At 38.1% G+C, this 20,940-nt stretch overlaps 3 protein-coding genes across 3 annotated transcripts in view; 2 read left to right on the top strand and 1 right to left on the bottom strand.

The window, feature by feature from the left end:
- The window catches only part of LOC110042105 (EF-hand calcium-binding domain-containing protein 10-like), a 2,080-nt gene extending 1,605 nt beyond the window's left edge, over window positions 1–475 (top strand). Inside the window, exon 4 of the mRNA XM_020747446.2 lies at window positions 298–475. Coding sequence (XP_020603105.1) covers window positions 298–340 — 43 coding nt within the window. The 3' untranslated portion in view covers window positions 341–475. The remainder of the gene's footprint in view (window positions 1–297) is intronic.
- Window positions 476–1,540: 1,065 nt separating this feature from the next.
- On the bottom strand, window positions 1,541–7,139 carry LOC110042093 (uncharacterized). Its single transcript, XM_020747435.2, has 5 exons — window positions 6,983–7,139; window positions 6,347–6,499; window positions 4,999–5,100; window positions 3,597–3,783; window positions 1,541–1,823 (listed from the first exon to the last, which is right to left on the bottom strand). Exons 1-5 carry the CDS (start codon window positions 7,058–7,060, stop codon window positions 1,669–1,671), a joined length of 675 nt encoding a protein of 224 aa, XP_020603094.1. The 5' UTR covers window positions 7,061–7,139; the 3' UTR covers window positions 1,541–1,668.
- A 2,185-nt stretch (window positions 7,140–9,324) lies between these two features.
- Window positions 9,325–13,692, top strand: LOC110042479 (uncharacterized). The gene is made up of 3 exons (XM_020747864.2): window positions 9,325–9,863; window positions 10,623–10,863; window positions 12,320–13,692. The coding sequence occupies exons 1-3, from the start codon at window positions 9,564–9,566 to the stop codon at window positions 12,604–12,606; spliced, it is 828 nt and encodes a 275-aa protein (XP_020603523.1). The 5' UTR covers window positions 9,325–9,563; the 3' UTR covers window positions 12,607–13,692.
- Window positions 13,693–20,940: the final 7,248 nt, after the last annotated feature.

Below are 20,940 nucleotides of genomic sequence, written 5' to 3'. Positions count from 1 at the left end.
ACTTGGAAGCAACTTCTCTCTCAGTTGGTTTGTTGATTTTGCAAAAACCCTTACCATTGTTAAATAGTCAATCCAACTGGTTCCTTCTGACAAAATGCTAAGCACCTCATGAGCATGAAGCTTGCTAGGCGATGGAACAATGGTCATGATGACCATGTTCCAAGTATCCCGGTGAGCTTCTTGGATCATTTCATAACTAAACACTAGCATTTTTCATCAGGTTGCCCAGCCCTAGATTTTTTGTGGCCCACCGATCCTGTGCAGACAAAAGCACTGACTTTATTTCTTTCCTTTCAGACGTCAAGGCCTTGCCCAGGCATCCGCAACATTCTCTTTGTAATATAAGTATATTTTTGGTTTTAGTTTTTATAATGGTATGACAGAGCACTTCAGTGCAAAAACATACTTATTCTTTTGTCCATATTAGTGTATATAAGTTGTGTAAATAATTATGCCGTTAAAAAGTTGAAAATTATGCAGTATGTTGTTTTTATTTGTTCCGCTTAACTGTAGATACATCTAAGTATCTAACAGATCATTTTGAGTTTTATTTGGAATATAATTTATATCTAGGGATGCATGGTGAATGGTGAATTCCAGACTTACTTTTAGCAAGATGGCCTGTCTATCATCTATTCTGCAAGCTTGAAAATCTACATTGATAGTAAAATAATAACCAAAACTTACATTCCCTTTAACTTCCAGGCAATTATTTCTAATCAATATTCTTTTGAGGCATGCAGTCAAAGCAAAATTTTACGGGCAAGAAATTATTTTGGGCGTTTTTTCCATTTTTCACCCATTTTCTTTTGTGGTTTGTGTCTTCTCAGTCACATTTGTTATGTTACGTCACATACCTTCCATTAATCCTCATTGTTCTTGATGGAAGGTACTTTGTAGGTCTTACACTCCCCTCTTATAATGCCCTCTGATTTCCCCTAAGAGAATTGTCACCTCAAACTTTTGTAATATGAAAAATTTAGTCTGCAGCACATGCGTTTTCCGTGTGTTCATGAGTTATCGGTATTTGCTCATGATCAAGTAGATTTACTGCCATGTTGGTTTAGGAACTAGGACACTTTTTTGTCTGCAAGCCTCTTCCAAGTTTGAATCCAAGATTGTGCTTGAGCTCAGTTGCCAAAATATGCCTGCATTGCAGGCTACAAAAAAAATTAATTCCTGTTGTTTTGTATTGATAAAAACGTTGTTTTGAGTATCGAAAAAAAGGTCAGCTATAATATTATTTTGGAAAGGCAAGTGGACCTAAGATTTTCGGGAAATTGACAATGGCCAAATTTGAGAACCAGACTCAAGTTCCCTTAGTATGGCCAAACAGATAAAAGCTTTGCCGAGCTTTAAATGCACTCCAGATAGCCCAAAACAGCATTTTAAAGCATATTTGAGAGAAAACAGTACTTGGGTGCTCCAGGCCTGTAAAAGCAGCATTTTAGCATTAGGTATACCCCCACACAATTTGCCTTGGAGTTCTCCCCCTGGTCAATAGTTTTGAGAGATAAATCAAGATAAACTACTAAAGATATTTGCTTTTTTTGAAACAAGGTTTTTTTTATTGATTTAATTATGTAGTTTATGTTTAATATTAAAACTACACAATTGATGAATAATTTCCCTCAGCCTCCAAAGTCAGCGCTGCGAAACAAGCAATATCTAGCAGTTGATTTGATTGCAGACTTTCACTTCTTTGCATTCATAGCATATTGAAGCCCCACATTGTTTTGGATAACATTCTTCCTCTCTATCACAAACAGAGCCAGAGCAAGGGCCTCGACGATTGCGATATGTTGAGTAGTCCGGCTCATCCCCTGAAATAAAGTAAAGCAGGAAAAGATGAAGGGTGGGATAGTTAACTGCCTTTATCGTCCATCAAATATTTTCGCTCATGCACGATTTTTCTAAATGTGTCACAACTGTCCCAGCTGAAACTGGGGAATATCCAAGAGATATTCCCCAATTTTGAAAACAGTGCACATTGCAAAAAATATTTGAAGGATAATAAACGCAATAGCCTCCATTTGGTGCAAAAATAATTTTTATGCTCTGATATTTTTCCTTGGACATTAATTGTTCCGCGAAGCAAGAGAGCCGTGAGGAACAGATGATGTCTGCTAACAAATTTCCCAGCATATTTTCATGCCAAATGGAGATTGTGGTTCATATATAGGGCATTTTTCTAATGTAATCCTGCTCAAATTGTTTTCAAATTACTCCCAGTTTCCAAAATACTGGGAAGGTTTAGAGATAGCCAATCCTGTGTCGTGGATTTGCTCATGTGGACTGCCCAGGCTGCTTAACTTTACACCCTTCCTCCTCCTCCATGAAAATGAGGGTGGAAATATTCATGGTAGAACTGGCTGGGTACCATACATAAACATCACCCTCCATTATGCGTGCTCGCATATTTGTCCGTGGACATTATCTGTTCCGAGAAGCCAATAGACAATGTCTGTGGAGGCTACCGTGTTCAAATGAAGGGGTGTGTTGAAAAAAGCCCCGAGTGACTTTTCATCTCATATTGAATTCTCCTTGTTCATAGAAGGAAGCGAAAAGCGATTTGCAAGGAGAATCTTGCAGTCTATCTGATGTCACTTAGGGTCTTTTCCCATGCACCCCTTCAAATATTTTTTTGCAACCCATGCAGTTTTGAGGATTTGGGAATATCACTCAGATCTTCCCCAGTTTTAGTTGTGGCGTATTCAGTCATGTGACGTGTTTAGACCAATCACCCGTTAGCGAAAATATATGATGGAATATAACTTAAAATAACTTGAGAAGGATTCCCTTGGGAATAAGGGATTAATTCAGTCTTACCCTTGATCCTATGTTGGTAAAATCAAATAACAAAGTACACAAGAGCCATGTTAAGTGAGAAATCTACATGTCTTAAAACTGAAGACACAAACTCACTAGTCTTACCGCATTACTGAAGGAGCTTCGACGTTGGCTTCGATTGAGCTCCCCTTTCTAATCTAATGATCGCCTCTAGAATTTGATCTATTTGGGGTTGAACGAGGCCCTGTTATATTTGCCTCTTCCTCACTCATCAAAAGATGTTAAAGTTTGGGGGATAAATAGGCCCTGCATAATCTAATGTTCCCCTCTAGAATTTGATATTTTTGGAGTTGATCAAGGCCCTGTTATAATTGCCTCTTCCGCGCTCATCAAAAGATGTTTAAGTTTGGGGGATAAATAGGCCTTGCATATGCATACATTTGGCTCCAGTGATTTTCTCTTCCTGTGATCATTTTCAACACATTATAAATGTACTTACAGACAGCAATTTGAGCTACGTAAAAATTGTTCCGAAAACAAAAGAAACCCCAATTGAAAGGAAAATTATTATCAATGAAAAGAAACTTGAATCGGTCTTTTTTATCTCCTGAAGTCCCCCTTCCCATGCCAATGATCTCTAGAATTTGATCTCTTTAGAGTTGAACGAAGCCCTGCCCACTTCCAGGTAAAAAATCTCCCGTCGCCCTGACTTCTCATGAGATTCTATGGTCCCTCCATTTACCAGTGCCATTGCTTGGTCACAACTAAGAATTTATTCTTTACATGATCACTTGATCTGCACTTGCCAGCATGGTTAGAGATTGATGTGATGGAGATGACTTCTTCAACTGGTTCGATGCGATAAATGGGGAAGCTTCGGCACTGTTTTCGCATGGCCTCACTAAGACTGGTGTGATATTGAAACAATCCCTTGACTTCCATTGTGATTTTCACTCTGTCGACGTTAGAATCGTTTCTCCCAGCAACTGTGGCCTGGAGAGAAAGTAATTTCTATAAAGAGGATGTAAGTAATGTTTGTAAAAGGGGTGTACGTAGATAGACCAAGCCAAGCTGTACGATTCTTGGTTGTAATACATGTAGCTCTATGACGAAATTTTACCTCAAGAAGACTGTACCATAAACAGTCCTGGAAAGGATTTTGTTTTCAGATCTAGAATTGAATCCCATATGAAAAGGTCGGGGTTGTTCGTCGGAAAATTTGAATGAAACCCCTAAAGGAGACCAATCTGAATGTGGCTTGAGCTTTATTTGACCCCTCTTATTTGACATTGGAGTCCCTCCCCTCTCCTAACCCTCCCCCCCCCCAACCACACACACACACACACACACACACACACACACACACACACACACACACACACACAGATACACACCAGCCGGGCTAGAATCTCAGTTTAAAGTGGAAGTGCGTAATTAACATTTTGAAACCTTCGCCAGTAAGTTAACACGCCATCAAAGCAATAAGGACGTTTGTGATTGTCTTGGTCACCGGCCAGTTGAGCGACTTTTCAGCTGGATAATTAAGTCCAATCTCTTTGGCTGATTGGTTGTACATGGACGCGCGATTAATCAGTGTGCCAATATGATGGTACCAGGATTAAAAAAAAAAAGAACCAGGCAACAATACTGAATTTTTAATACTTCTTTTTTGATGGAATCGCTTGCGTCTTATCTGTCAACCAAAAATTGCAGTTGCGGAGCATCAATATTAATCGGAATAAATTAATAAGAAAGTAAATAAGTAAGTAAAGCCTTTACCTATCGAGGGTTAACATATAATAGTGAACATTCACTAAAAAACTTGTGGCCCTCACTTAGGTAAATAAAAAAATACAATAAAGTGACCTATACGCCGAAAGAACGGCCAACTCCCTCAAGATCGTGCCTTTACAAAATCTCAGTGGTAGTTGTATTTCATCTTCTGGGACTGGATACTTGTTTTGAATACAACTTCCATGATTCCCAGCAGACGCGTGCCATAGCCTGAGAATTGACCATTTGCCGTCAGATTCACAATCAACTCATGCGATCAGCAACAACTGATCTGAATGCAACCGAAATGCTAGCAAACACTCCATTCCGGACAAACCCATCAATTGAGACCTTTCCGAGACCGTGTTTTGACTTTATAGTATCTATTTGCAATCGATGAAGACCTTCCAGCACTTTTTGTCAGTTTATTTTTACCTTTTTAATGGCAAGAAACAGCTGTAATGGGTTTGGTAGATTGCCACTGAGCCGCGCCAAGTAACACACTTGCTTTTCCGGAAAAGTGATCATCGTCAATTTCTGAAAGAACAAAATGGTTAAATGCATGATGGAATTCAGTTGAAAATCTTTATATCTGATTTGAAAATAGACCCGAGTGCACCATACAGTTCTAGCGCTGCCGGTTAGACCTTGAAAAGCCTCGGATTTACGTAATATAATGGTTGGCTAAATCCACCTAATCGCTAATTCCCTTACCCCGTTTTAAAGAAAACGAAGTATTGTAGTAACCCGCAGCCTTTCAAGCGTTTAAATAGATTAAATGACCGGCAGTCAAAGTTTCAGCAATTGGTTTGGCTAAGTATTACTCCGGATAGCCTAAATAGCACTTCAGTTATAGCCTTGATAGTACTCCGGTTAGCCTAAACACAGGGACAGAGGAATGGCATAACTGAGTTTTTTTTTTTTTCTTTTTTTCTTTTTTTTTTTTCTCAGAATACCAGTTATATTAGGAAGTCGCATGCCATCTCAGAGGAGTGGGGGGGGGGGGGGGGGGGGGTTGCGCAACCCTGCACCCTCCCACTGGATCCGTCCCTGAAACAGTACTCCGGTTAGCCTAAATAGCATTCTGGTTACTGGCTATATATTCATTTTAATCACTGATCCACGAGGGAAAGAGTTACTTTTATTTTCTCTCGAATCTCGATGTTTCCCGGGGACGAATACTGTTTGCTTTGCCTTCCGCACCGGTTCCGGCGATCCTTCTTGGGGTCTCCTAGATTTTAAGCTGTTGTAATTCATAGAAAATTCTCGTTACATAGCCATAACGTAAAAACCAGTCGGAAAAATCGGAAAGTTGTGCGGAACTTGAAAGTGAACAGATTTGTAAATGGTAATTTGGTGCAGTAAACGTATGGCTGAAGAAATGAAGAAAACATATCATTTTGACCGGCTTTCCTGAATTTTACCCGGTAAACTTAACTTTCAGGGGCCCGTTTCTCGAAAGCTCCGGAAACTTTTCGGGCTCGTAAAGCCATTTTTAGTTCATCTGTATCTAAAGACGGAGAAGTATATACGCCTGAAACTTCTTGTATAAAGGAAACCTCTTTTCATATTAAGAATATGTCAATAAAACAGTTCGGTAATCGTAAGGTTCGAGATTTTGCTATGACTTAACGGGCCCGAAAAGTTTCCGGTGCTTTCGAAAAACGGGCCTCTGGCCAGACGAAATCTGCACAGCGGTTTGGCGGCAAATAGGTGAGATAATCATACGTCAAGTATGTGAACACGGGTAGTCTGCGGCCTGCAGGCTGAGTTACGTATATACCTTACGGAAATCGTGGATGATATCTGCCGCCTGAGAGCCATCTTGAGATGGGACGGTAAATTTTTCTATTTTTCTTCCAAGGTTAATCTTTACCACCTCATTGAACACTCCTCCATCATTCTTTACTTGCACTTTGAATGTTGCTGTTTTTCCCTGAGGATTGCAATGTAACAATGATATTAAGAACAGGATCATAGAAGAGGTCCAAGAACAAAACTTTCAAACTTTCATTAGCAGCTAGACTCCATCCAGTATTTAGCTGTGTGGTCTAACAAATGAAACAAGTTTAACCTATTCAATTAATCTCACTACAGGAATCCTATCATTGATTTTGCAGATTCTGTTGTTCGTTGAGTATCATTTGTTTTTTATGTTACCATATCAGTTTAGCTCTTTTTATTTCTTTTCTAGTATCGAGTAAACCTGATTACGAAGCTGATGATCGATTCTCAATTCACCAAAAGATATTTAATTTCTAGGTTAGTTATTTACGTCAATTCTACCGAAAAAAAAAAAACGTTATAGTCCGACTCAGGGAAAGGTGAGTCTTCTGCGATCACTTTGATTTAAAGACCTAAATTCCTCTCAAGACATTTTGCGGAAAAACTCAGCTATACTGTTATCCGTACCACTCACGTGTAAAGCTGGTGCCAGATACATGACTATGATGGCCATAAAAAGGGGGTTTTTGTCCATATTTTTAACAAAACGCATCACACATCCAACTTTTCAGTCCACCACGCATCAACTGTCAAACTGACTACTTGCCTTATGCGGTAATTTGAAAATTAGTCAAGTTTTTATACCATTGTTCTTAGCTTCCTAATGAGCCCATTTATTACTTAACTGAATCGATCTAGCAATGATATGTTTGCTTGTACAATAGAAGCCCGTTAATCGGACCACCAACTATAAGGCCCACCGAAATCTGGGTGGCCGGGTGGCCATACATGTATACGGAGGAAAGGGCTCTCGAAATATGGAAAATTACTGACTGTACTCAGTCGGCCTGTAGGAAACAAACCGTACTAACCACCTTAATTTAGAATAGGTGTTTCATAAGTCAAAAAAGCTATCAATCCTCAAAGTCTCTTTGTTTTTTCAATGTTACTTTGCAGCTGATAATCAATATCGTGGCAGCTATATTGACAAAAATGCAGACTTCCTTGAAAGGGAAATAACATTTCCAGTGACAGGCAGACAATAAAATCCTCCAGCAGTGAAAAACAGTAATGCAAGGAGTCAGTTTCCACTTGCGGTAATTTTCAATACATAACATGACAGACAGGCCAATTAGTGCTAATTGAAAATTGTTCTTGAAACTAAAAGAAACCCTTTCTCAATTGAAAGAAAACAATTATCAATGAAAAGAGACTTGAATCGGTCTCTTCCTGAAATTGAGAACACACTTTGCTCGACATTTCAGGGAATCCTTTGGCAAAAAAAAAAAAAAAAAAAAAAGAAAGAAATTTATTTTTGAGATCTTCAAATTATTTTTCCGGTCCTTACTCAGCCTTTGTCACTCAAATGACATCTTGTACGATATACTTGAGGTGTTTTTTTTTCATTCATTTCATTAAAACATTGAAAAGCTCTTCCGTTTTCCTGCCTTATTTTGTTTCAACACAGGAAATTGAAGACCATCCCACCCCGGTTTAGAAGAAAAACAAGCTATGGCTAATTATATTTACATAGCGCAGTTGCACGTTCATTATGGTCGCCGTATGTCATGGGTATTGCAGTTCTTATGGCTCGTACTTCTCCAGTTTAAGAAATAAAAGTATACTCGCTGGGATTTATCGTCTCGTTAGGTTTAATCTGTCTGGTTCTGTCAACAGGATAGCTTTCCTAGCATTGTAGTTTCTATTCCGTAGAAAGCGCCGGAATAGAAGTTTCCTTTTTAAACTTATTTCAGGAAATTGACTAACTGTAATTGTGTCAGCATTAAGGTGGGTTTTTCCTTTGTTCAAGAGGCCAACGTTCCTCAATACGCCCTTTCTAAAAGATATAACGGAAACAAGCAGTCAAAAGTTACAGCAATACAGTTATAAGAAGCTGATTCCGAGGAAAAAACACTTTTGCTTGTTGCCATTTTCATGCCTGTTACAGCTGACACATTCATGACTAAGTTTCATGTCCCTTTCCCTTTTAACTTCCAAGCTCAAAGGATCTCAATTCTCCTTTGTGAACACCATAAATTTCTAGTAATGTTAATCCTGAGGTTTTGGAGATTCATCAAATGAGATAATATCTTTGTGCCTGTCGTCCCTCTATCAGATTGCCCAGAAAGTGACCGCGCGCTTGCAAACTAGCCTCCCAAGTTACGGAACGCCAGTACTGTAATAATTCGACATATCTGATCAAGTGTAAAGACATTCGCACACTGCATGACTTGAAGAAAGTTGATAGAAACTGGGTTCTTAAAAGCTTTTCAAAATTTGAAAAAAAATAACAATGATAAAAATAAAAATAAGGCTTCGATTAAAAATGATCAAAATTTGACATACCGATTCCAAAAAATAATATTACCTCTAAGTTCTGATGCTTGAGGGAAACTGAGAAGTTAACGAAGGAATATTTTAGTTAAGCATATATCATATGATATATCAAGAGAACTTCGCCACGTAAATACCATGGTCGATAGATAGATGTTTGTTAGTCTTGTAACCAGTCAAAATTTAGATGGCATTAGAATTAAAATGTATGAAGTTGAAAATGAAAACTTTGATGTTATGGCGCGCGGAGAAGACACTCCAAAAATATGCGATCTGATGAACAAGTGACGTCTGAAGTTTTATATCTTCGTTACATATCTTCGCTACAAAGTGCTGACGAGCCCCAAGAAGGGCGAAACAACTGTCCACTGTTGCGATCCTACTTTATCGGTTCTTGTCATGTTGGTGTCTCGAAACGTTTTTCACGTAGTATCAGCCTTGCAGTCTATTGTTTGTCTTTATATTACGTCATCAGCTCAAGACAGCTGCTGGGGGTCTGGGTTCTACACTGCATCAAAGATGGCGGCATTTCTACAGAAATAGCTCTTTTGTTGTCATGGTTGAACCAATTTACCACCCACACAAATTGGCTTGAACTTGTCAGTAACTTGGACTATGCCAATGACGTAATTATGGCCAGCAACAAATGTATTTAACGACGGGTCCAGCGAAACGCACAGCAACCTTCTTCGATCGCGGTCGTTCGGGCTTCTTCGATTCGAATGGCGGACGGCGATGCTGATTATTCCCCGAAAATAGCACGAAATCTACAAGAAATTTTGCGGTCAGACCGATTCGTGATAGAGTGTTTCAAGGAGAGAAATCTCAAGATCTCTCAAGCGTTGTGTCTTTTGTGGCACAACCAGACTTCTGGAGAGGTCCCAGGAAGAAAGTCGAGCGCGCCATTGTACGGCAATGTTACAGCCGCTGTGATTATTGACTTGTTCGTTCTTGGCAGGGTCAACATTGCAGAAGTACGAAGATCGTGCCTGGGCATTAAATACAAGACAACGGTTATCGAGGTCAGAAAGATTTAGTAAACTCGTCATCTATATATTTCAGTTTTGTATACAACAAGCTTGGTACTGGAAGAAGAAGAATGAGATATAATTCTACAACGGGTTGCTGAAAACTGCACAGTTGAATGCGGTGAGCTTGTTTCGATTCGCTCTTGGGACAGCAGATATGGGACGGCTAATTGCCCAGCCCTCGGGGCACAATTTTATGAGGTTTAAAACGAAAAAAGATATTCCGAAAAGAAAAACACCATTCTTCTTCACTTTGAAAAGCCTTTCAAATAAGCAGCAATTATTTTTTTACTTCATATGCACTTTAATTTCTGTTGGCTCATTCGACGGCATTAGGAGGGGTAGGCAGGAGGTTGGCAGAAGAAGTAGTAATGCCATTGTTTCTTCTGCCTATAACTGTTCTACATGTAAGTACAGGTAATCATATGAAGGCAAGTGTAATTATTGAGAATTTACACTATGAGTGACACTACAAAATAATTTTCTTATTTCACAAGTAGCTAGTGTAAATCCTTAATTGCTTGAGCTTTCATACAATAATTTTGCTCATTTATTATATGACTGAGAATCTTATGAATGTGTGTAATTAATTTGCACTGCAGTGCAAATTAAAAATTAATGATAAAGTTGCCAGCTCTCAGCCAATCACAGTGAAGTAATTTTCTTAGTTATATAAGAAAAAAAATATTATTTTACTGGTAAGGGTTGCATGAATAGAGTTATTATTTGTTAATGTATTAATTTTTCTGCCAGATCATTGATTTCACACCGACAGACTCATTCCTTGATAACTGTATGTTCAATCAGATGGTGGAACATACTCGTAAACATCCTGACAAACCCAGAAGTGTTGAGGAATGGATTCTAAAAGGATCAAATTACCACAAGCCCCCTTGTGTTTCAGCTACATTTGACAGCCTTGTAAAACTTGGATTGCTGGGGAAAAAACCTATGTTAATGGGAACCTGTTTGAAGTACCCTACTTTAAATTCAGGTAACTTTTGTCAATAATCTGAATCTCTCACTATGGTAAGAGCAGTTACTGTGGAATTCATAACAAAATGGTCTCATTTCATGCCCCTATTCCTGTATGGACAGGTGCACACACTGTATGAAGCCAATGTTGTCAGTGTTTTCAAAATTCTTCCCTCTGTCTGAGGCAGAATCCTGAGAAGAGGAACAACTCCTTGCACTATTCATTATGGTGTCTGCATAATATACTGCATTTACTTCATGTACTCAGGGTTTTCAAATTAAAATAAAGTAGCTGGAGGAAATCGTAAACTAGGTGGAGCACATCTGGGTCGCAATAAAGGCAGCCATCTGGGGAAAATTCCTGAAGTGGGTTACCCACTCCTGTGCGAAGGAGATTATATTATTCCTGTAACATACATGTAGTATCACTACACAATCAGCAATCTCTTTTCGTTTCTGCTTCGATTTTTTGAGTTTTTGTTTGCCTTGAATTCTGAACACTTGTGTTGTTGAATGCTTTTATTGTTAAGATACCTTTCAAATGGTCGCTTCAAATACGTTTGGAGCACTTTTGATCTGATTGAGTAACATTTCACAACAAAGGCATGCACAACATGCACACTCGAAGAGGGCTATGCCAATTTGTGGTCAATTCAGATGAATTGTAAGCCAATTGTTTTATTGTTGCTTTGAAAACTGGAAACACGCATTTGTTGACTTCCAAGAGGTTGAAATGTTGTGACTTTTTATTGTTAGGTTTTCTTAATCAATCATAGAGAGGTAAACAATGTACACTTTCAGATACAGGTTCATGTAGATTGTATCTCATTCATGATTCAAGTTTACATGCTCCTGTTGTTTTGAAAAATAAAAATTTTGGTTTATCATAATTGCTCACGTTAAAAAATGAAGTATTCAAACAGGGTGCAAAGAAAACCAGTTTTAGAGCTTGCCCATCAGGCAAGCTGTCACTGTGATGTTTGTGCCCCAAAAAAGTAATTCTCACTACCCCCCACAACATTTCTTGCTATCAGGGTTAATTAATTTAAAATTAAAGTTAAATACCTGTACTGACAATAATTTTATGCTTTAATTTGAACTTCCTCAAACATTCCACACCCCTACCCCCCACCCCCCACAAAAAAAATTTACTTGCCCAAGCCACTCGCCAATGAAAGAACTGAATCCACTAGCCTGGCCTAAAAATCCAATAGCTGAGTACCGGGCTATATATTGATTGGTTTACTGTCCATATTGTCTACGTCCTTTGTGATTGGCCAAACTGATTACTTTGGTTTTGGTTTTATGACGCTAATTAAAAACTGCTCTATTCCACACGACTTTCTCAGGCGTGCTGTCATTGAAGCATTTGAATTCCCTGAAGGTGAAACAGTGAGTAGTAAAGTCTGAGCTGTCTGTGGTATTCATTTGAGCACAACATGGCAGTCAATATTAATTATTGTACTGTTTTGTAGGACCACAGGATGCACTTGTCAATGAAATACAGATGATTGCCCTTGCTGGTCATGCCACAGATGGTTTCACTTGGTCACTCCTGAAGTTGGCTCGCTTTGCAGACTCCTTATATTTGGGTGGAGCACCAATGCTAAAACACCACTTTAGCAAGGAGGAATATGGCGATGCTAAAAAACGAATTCAAGAATTGGTGGAGACAAAGAGACAGGATGCAAAAGGAAGAAATGGAAGAGAAGGAAAGGATCTTGAATTTGATAATTTGTGGGAATTAGAATCTTGTAACTAGTACAAAAGGGTTACTACTGACTGTTTTTGTGCATGTCAAGGTTATATTTGATCAGATACAGTACATTTTAGTTTGGATCCAAGACCTGGCAGTCTTAACAAGTACAAAATAATAACGATTTTGATTTTCAAATTTTAACAAGCATTTTTATTATATCAAAATATAATAAAATTATTAATAATAACTAGTGAAATTTTAGCGGTATAGTAAATAAATTTAAATGCTGCAATCTAATTGGTTGAGCTATTATAAAGTATTTTAACCATTAGTGTGCAATGGATGGAGAGTGTCCACATAGTGTCAACATTCACTCATTTCTTAGCCACGTTTTGGAGGTCGATTTAAAAACATTACACTGTACTGGATAATTTAATTTCCAAGAAGACTCAAGAAAAGAAATTGGACACAATGTGATTATAAAATCCCAGAATTGTACAGTAAACTAATGAACGAGTGCAAAAAGCTGCAAGTTTAAAATCACAATTCAATTTGCGAATGATTTTGCCAAAGCGTTAAGTTTAATACTAGAATGTATATAGAGAAATATTTGGAAATCTTTATGTGAAGGACATTTAGTCAGATTTCTACTATTTAAAAATTTGATTATTCGCTCTTGATTCCTAGGAGTTGGGATTTGACTAGGCCTTATATTCATTATTTATTTATTTATTTATTTATTTGTTTGTTTATTTATTTATGGAGTAATCGAATTGTTAGAAACAGGATGTCAGCTGTTAAAACGTAACGATATAGTTTTCTTTTGTTGGGGGGGGGGAAGGGGGCGGGGGGAGCAAGAGTGGAGAGGGGCATAAAGCACTGAAAAACCCCTTGGCTTGCGGGAAGGAAAGGTGGTCAAGGTTTCCTAGCAACAAAGGATATTCAATGACAATGTTTCCACGGGTGTCAATGAGGAGACACAACTTGGTTCCAACAGCACTTTACTTCACTTGTATTCGAAATACATTTGCAGTATTGATTGCTTGCTAATATACGATTTTGCAGGCACAACGTACAAGTTTCTATTGTTAACTAGCAAGAAAGCTCTGGTAAAAACAAAGGGTAGTGTCATTAAAGATGTGTTTGTTATTTGTCGTGGTGTAAAATTGGTGGAAGAACGTTTATTCACAGCAGTACAGTTTCCCAAATGTACAGTCCACTTGTCGTTGCAAAATTTATTGACGACTGTAATTTTATAAGTTTCTGGTTATCAATACAGTGGAACCCCGTTAATACGGTCACCAACGTCACTCAGTCTAAACTGAGTGACGTCTTAACAGATACATCAAAATTGCACTTGTAAACAATTGTTCTTTAATGAAAAGAAACATACGGGCTGCAGACATAATTTTTTTATAACAACAGTCAAATTAAAGCTGAAAAAGCTAACTGATTGCTCTGCGAAGCGAAGACTATATAATATTAGCGAAAACTTTAACATGAATTGCTCGGCAAAGGAAGGCAAAGCGAACTTTATCCAAGGGAGACCCAGATATATTGACAGGAATAAGAGCACACAGTAGGGCACACTGTACGGCAGAACCAACCACCACAAATCCTCCTGCACACAGGGCGACACACCCGCCTACATATGTAACGTCTCACGAGGTTACGTTTGGAACCGAAACGGACAAGAAAAGACTTTTGACTTTTTTAGAATGATAATTTTAGGCGTTAGTAAAAATCGACTGTTCAAGACTGGACTTCATTCGTCTCTAAACGTCGCTGATCAAAGTCATGGACACTACCTATCTGTATCGCAATTAACATGATGCAAATTGTCATTATACTGAGTTAATCCGGCTATGTCATCTATCAACAGCTACTGATACGTCTTTTCTTCTTGCCGAGGGTACTCCCTTAAATCGTCTAGATAGGTAAGTGCAGCCCCAAAGGTACGTATGATTTTTCTTAGTCGTTTTGGTCAGAAAAAGGGTATCGATTTTGGCCATTTTTGTTTCAAATGATTTATGGTTTTTGTACCGGTACCTAGCCTTGAATTGGGTATTTTTTTTTTTTAGAAGAAGCTATCCTGCCTAATAAAATCGTATCAACATTGCCTTTAACATTGGTCTGAATTAGGGAACTAATTATAAGGCAGGTCTGAAACAAGATATTTCTGTCTTTATTTAAGGATCACTGGGTCACTCGAGTGGGGTAGAGTGAATCGACCATATATTTACGATATTTCCGTCTCTCTTCACATCTAGACACTTTCTCTTCGTTTTGGCTCCTCTATCATGTTCAAAGATCAGGAAATAAAGTTTAAGGCGGACACTCCTAGAAAACTGCTGTTTTTTTTATGTGGCTCAATATTCGTAATTTTTAATTCCTTTAGGGTTACATTCCATGAAGACTATATTGTGTGACAGAAACACCAACGAGCGGAAATGTTTCGGATTGCTGTAGAGAACTAAACAAAACACTTTTAGGGGGAGGTTGAATGTTACAAGTAAAGGAGATATCTCAAGCAAAAAGTGCAAGATTCTTAAGAGCACAAGTGTCGAGCATGCAAGTGACTACTTTATTTATTTTCTCTCTCCTTTACTGTTTAAGATGCACCACATCATGATTCACTTCACATCACGATTCACATCACAGCACTGTTATACTATGCAATACAACTACAACCAAACTACTCGTCTTACTCGTCTTGAGAATGGATGCAGCTACCAACTTTTTTTTATACTTTTTGACGGCTGTCAAATATTTCCTCGTTTTCAATTTGATACTGATGATGTGTATGGTATTTTACACCTCAGCTGACCTCGTGTTATAGTATAAGCACTTGATCAACTGCGCATGCCAGTAGTAACACTTGCTTTACTACGCATGCCCGAAAACCATCATTCAATAGCAGTTTTCCGTACCCATCCTAAGCTGAACCTCAAAAGGTTGTTTAAGACAGCAAAAGTTGACATCAGTTTTTAATTTTTAAAGGATTGCACGGATCCTGGCAAAGGCTATACGTTTATTGCTTTTAAAAGACTCACACTAAATCAGTCAGATTTCTTGCAACGCGGGCCAGTTCAAATTATACAAAATTAGAATGTTTTAATTTTAAAATACACCATACGTGACCTCAAGACCTATGATCAGCAGTTCCTTTAGCCGTAATAGTATTGCGCATGTGTTTCAATTATTTACGACAGATTACATTACTTACCATCCCAAAATCAGATGATGATTAATGCCATTTTTGGCATATTGGTTGTAAAATATATGTTGGGATTTTAAATCAAGCTCGTTGGGCAAATGTAGCCCCCCTCCCCCCCCCCCCCCCTAAATGGATTTGGAAAAAGCGGAAAAAACGCGCAAGCTTCACCCCAACCACTATTTCATGCAACGCGCGAAATTACAAAGATGAGCGAAATCGGAATCCTGAATCCTAGAATATGATTTTATTTTTTCAGCTCTTCTATTGTAACATTGACCTCGTAATAGTATTAGCAATTCTTTTAATGCGCATGTCGGACAAAAAAAAAGATGGTTTCTGACGAGCACAAGAGATTGATTGATTCTCTTGACAGCAAAATTGACTTAGATTTTGAATTTAAGAAACGTACAGAAGTTCTGGTGAAGGCTATACCTTTTGGTGCGTCTATCTACCAGAAATAACTTACAGCGCGTGAGAATTCAGTTTGTCTAAATACACCCAGCGTGACTTGTAGATCTATATTCAGCACTTCCTTCAGCCATCACCGTATTGCGCATATGCTGAAACTATTTATGACAGATCCGAAAAGTTTCCATAGTAACAAACATATATAGTCACTTAAGCGTCAGTAATTGCTAGGTTCAGAGGCGCACCTTTCGGTGGGAAGGGTGGGAAGGGTGGGAGGGGGCCGGGCTCGCTAAATCTTTTCAATTTCACATTTCAATAAATACATTATTCACAATAAATATGGAGAAGAAACTGATAAATCTTGTTGAAAAAAATTTATGTCATGACGATACGGAAGTACATGATAATGTCTCTGTAATAATGATCATCTAACACGAAATCATGTCCGTTTGGATCACCCTGTTATGTCTTTTATTTACATTATCTCTGTTTTAAAAGAAGTCTTCTTGCGTTTGGTGTTGCTATTTTTGGAAGGCCGCTACTTTTGGGATTTTTTGAGAAACATGACATTTTATCGTTATATATAATAATTTCATAGGGTCGCTACCTTCAGGGGCTGTTACTGTGATGATTTGACCCCAAAACTGAACCTGAGGAAAGCGAGGAAAGTCCACGAGCCTCACACTTTCCTGTCCTGCTCTTTTCCTCGTCAGTGTAATGCGATTTGATACTAAGGGATAAATAAGAGAAAGTAAACACTTTTTTCTTTTCAGCTCATTTCACGCAAACAGACTGAGTCTGTGTGACATAGAAGTTAATAATAATTGGACGTGCATGCGTCTACTGAATTAACCGGCAGGTCGGACACTTGCGAACACATGAAATGAAACGTACCTCAATAGAGCTTGAAACAGTAGCTTGACGTTTTGCAAAAGGGATGGAATAAATCAAATTATTATATGGCTAGCTCCGTGAGCGGGCAAGATGAATCAAATCCTGCGCTGTGATTGGCTATCCGAGCGGGCAAGATGGAGCTATCTTGCCCGCTCGGGACTACCCGCCGTGTCCCGCAAGAAAAATTTCCCCGAAAGCCACATAATAAATCCTTTATTGACCAAGCTTGTTCGGTCAAGATGGCTTGATATTGGTCTCGTTCTTTCTTTTACGAGTTTATGGACCTCGACTCCGTCTCGGTCCATAAACACCCAAAAAAAGAACTTTTTTTATTTATTTATTTATTTTTTATTTTAATTGCTGCTTACACTGCTTACAATACAATATTAAATGAATGTAGTTACTTACACTACTTACAAAAAACTTATTACTTACGCCACTTACGATACTAACACTTACTCTATACAATACGCATACTCACGCTACTAACAATACTAATACCTACACTGCTTACAATACAACATAATTAGATTACTTGCGCTACTTACAATTCTAACACAACAAGATCATACCAGTTTACTCCTGTCAGTAATGTAAATTCCGAATTGCGAATTACAGAAAATATGCATGGTATATATGCGCCTTGTTTCTTTTCCTTTCATTTTTATTTTCGTTTTCAGGGGACTAGGGTCAAGCTGTCAAGAGACTACAAAAGAGGCAACAGAGGCTCCCACTTTTTTAAAACGATTGTAGTTGTATTTTTTTCCTTTTCATAGATATGTTTTAAATACAGTAAGAAATCATTTAGTTTTGGAGAACATTTTTTGTCTACATAGCCAAATGTAATATTTAGCATTTAAGCAGCAGAAGTTAATTTGGAGTTTATGTTTAGAGCTATCCGGCCTTAGACCCAGTGCTGTATCAGGCTCTAAGGGTTTCTCTTTGGCCATGACTTGGCAAGACTGTAGCCATACTTTAAAATTGAAAGTTATAAGTTTTGTGCTCTCTGTACGTTGAAAAGCCGTTTGGTAAACCTCTTTCCAGTTGAACTCTTGTTTTGTTGTGAGAGTGACGTCTTCCTGCCACTTTTGTTGACTTTGGTTGGGTGGTTCACTTTTTCCTGATATAAGTTTCTTATTTACTAGTCTACTAGGTTTTTTGCTTTTTAAGAATTTTGACAAGAAACTTTCATGTTTAATAGAAGTTCTGATGTTATGGGGTATATATCTTTGAAGAAGTTTTATTGAAGAAATGATTCCAAGAAAGGTTAAAGGTCGGGCTGTCAGGTTATATATAGTTTGGAAAGCAGTGAGCGAGAGAAACTTTCTGGAGTCATCCATTAATTCTTTAAAAAACACTGGTCTATTCCCAACTCTTATAAGTGAATTATACCATAAGGGCGATGACCGAAAGTGATAATCTGATACAATCTTTTCTTGATAATTGGCTTCTGACCAGATTTCAAGAATTTCTTTGGAAAAAGGATCTGATACTTTAATAATGTTACGACTGTCTTTTATGTTTAGATTTCCAGTTAGTGTTACTTCACCTCCATATTTTTCAAGTTCTGAGTCAAAAAATCTTTTCCAGCTTCCACAGTTTTCCTTATCTAGATACTTCTTTATCCATGTGGCTTTGAGAGATCTGTTAAAGGAAGTTATATCAATCATTTTAAGTCCCCCTTCTGAGTAATCATTAATCATTACCTTTCTTTTTATTTTGTCGCCTTTGTCATTCCATAAGAAGTTGTAAAACATTACATTTATCTCCTTTATTGCTGTGTGATTTGTTCAGAAGAGGAGAAAAAATAGATACCAGTTGTGAAGCTATGAGGCTTTTTAAAACAGTAATTTTACCTAAAAGGCCAAGTCTGCGAAGTTTCCAGCATCCCAGAATCGATTTAATTTTTTCTATTTCATCTTTGTAATTCAAAGATATAGTTACATCAGGGTCTGTTGACAACCATACCCGTAACGCTCTGACTTTTTTTTTTTTTTGGCCATTTGAAGTCTTTTTCAGGAAAAAGTTTTAAATCCCAATCCGCACTTGCACCGATCCATAAAGCCTCTGTCTTTTTGCTGTTAAGTCTGAGGCCGGATATATCACCGAAATAGTCTATTATCTTCAAAGATTCTAGAAAGGATTCTTCGGAGCCGTCTAAAATAAGGGTCGTGTCATCTGCATATTGGCTAAGTTTAATTTCTTTGGCCTTTATGCCACGAATTTCTTTTTTTTGGCAAAAAAAGAACTTGGCCAATATCCAGCCATCTTGACCTCACACTTGGTCAATAACCCATACGTACTAAATAAGTGTGAAGAATAAGTTTTAAAATTAAGCGATGCGTACAGAATAACACTGTATGTTTCTGTGACTTGACTTTGAAACATTTTTTTCCCGTTGGCGCGACAAATTGAAACACGAGCTTGACGTGTTTGACCCTCTTGAGAGACGGTTAATCGTTATCGGAACACTTAATATATAAGGGCAAAGAAGGAAGAAATTTAAATGGCCCTTATTTAGCCATTACGTTTCTGAGGCTACAAAACTGAAGGCCACTAGGCATACATTTCGTATCTGTTGATTAACTTTTTACAGAAGAAAACGATAAAAGCAAGAGCTGCGCGCGATAACAGCGTATATAATTGATTGCTGTAAAGTCACGCTCTAAATGTGTTTAACCTCATAAACGTCGGAAAGGCTTTTAGAGTTTAAAACTTAAAAACGACACAAGAATCTGATTAAATATTACAGAGCCTCTATCAACGATGAATGATTTGCCAGTAATCGGATACCCATGTTTGTGTCTGGGGATCGTCAGGGGGCAAACATTGCTAGTCGCTAGGAGGAATTGTATCGCGAAAAGTTGTTTTGAAGTACAAAAAAACGATTTTTTTCGCCGTCATCGCACGGAAGTCTTTAAATCTACCCTGCACTGACAGAGTTCCTTTTTTGCAGAATGTTCCCCATTCGATCCGGCCAATTTATCTGCTCTTTGTCGTCTCAAAAGCATTAAATTATTGCTCAATGTCGGTGATTTTCCAATTCCTCCATCTTTGGTCCAATACATGTATGACTCTCAAGATCTCCAAAAGCATCAAGCTTGTGATTTAATTTACCACGCCAACACAGAAACATTCCGCTTATTCTGTACACAGCACTAAATTCTGAAAACCTGTACATATACACATGTTATTTGCCGGCGGAAGATCCGTATCGATAAAAACTCTGACGGGTTCTTGACTGCGACACGAGGCCATTTCTTTTGGCATTTACATAGCATACATAGTTTAAAGTGAACCAAAACCTCAAATTTCTAAAGAGGGGATGCGAGCGGTATATAACTCTGGGTCTGTATCTTGACAAACTGCCTGGCGTATATTAGCAATCAAATTATAAGATTCAGGATTCCCGACCACTAAGATTCTTCAGAAAAATATAATTTCTTTTATTTCGCTCGGCTTTGTATTATCGCGCGTTCATGAATTAGTGGCAGGCGTGAAGCTTGCGAGATCTACTCGCTTTGCTTCAAATCTGATTTTGGAACGGTTAGTGATGTAATCCGTCGCGAATAATTGAGGCACATGCGTAATACTATTACGGCTAAAGGAAGTGCTGATTAGACGTCTTGAGGTCACGTTTTGTGTAAAAACATTATTATTTGAACTAGCGCGCGCCGCAAGAAATACTGACCAAGTGTCGGCCTTGCATGGGATCTATGCAACTCCTTTAATAAAAACTGATGTCGAATTTCGCTGTCATAAACAACTGTTAGAGGTAGAGGATAGGACGAGTCCGGGGAATTACCATTGAATAATAGTTGTCGGGCATGCGCTGTGAAGCAAGGGCTAATACTAGCATGTGCAGTAAAGCAAGGGCT

The sequence above is a fragment of the Orbicella faveolata genome, unplaced genomic scaffold (assembly GCF_042242905.1).
Source record: "Orbicella faveolata isolate gen_17 unplaced genomic scaffold, um_ofav_v1 contig_35, whole genome shotgun sequence".
Taxonomy (NCBI): domain Eukaryota; kingdom Metazoa; phylum Cnidaria; class Anthozoa; order Scleractinia; family Merulinidae; genus Orbicella; species Orbicella faveolata.
The sequence above is the reverse complement of the archived record's forward strand: the minus strand, read 5'-3'. Positions and strand labels throughout refer to the sequence as shown.

What these genes read in the sequence shown, in the direction of transcription:
- LOC110042093 (XM_020747435.2), bottom strand. Translation starts at nt 7,060, where the DNA reads ATGCGTTTTGTTAAAAATATGGACAAAAACCCCCTTTTTATGGCCATC. An exon ending in TCATCCACGATTTCCGTAAG is followed by an intron (nt 5,101 to 6,346) that starts GTATATACGTAA and finishes TTGTTCTTTCAG; the next exon opens with AAATTGACGATGATCACTTT. An exon ending in TGTTTCTTGCCATTAAAAAG is followed by an intron (nt 3,784 to 4,998) that starts GTAAAAATAAAC and finishes CTTTCTCTCCAG; the next exon opens with GCCACAGTTGCTGGGAGAAA.
- LOC110042479 (XM_020747864.2), top strand. Translation starts at nt 9,564, where the DNA reads ATGGCGGACGGCGATGCTGATTATTCCCCGAAAATAGCACGAAATCTA. An exon ending in ACAAGACAACGGTTATCGAG is followed by an intron (nt 9,864 to 10,622) that starts GTCAGAAAGATT and finishes TTTTTCTGCCAG; the next exon opens with ATCATTGATTTCACACCGAC. An exon ending in GTACCCTACTTTAAATTCAG is followed by an intron (nt 10,864 to 12,319) that starts GTAACTTTTGTC and finishes ACTGTTTTGTAG; the next exon opens with GACCACAGGATGCACTTGTC.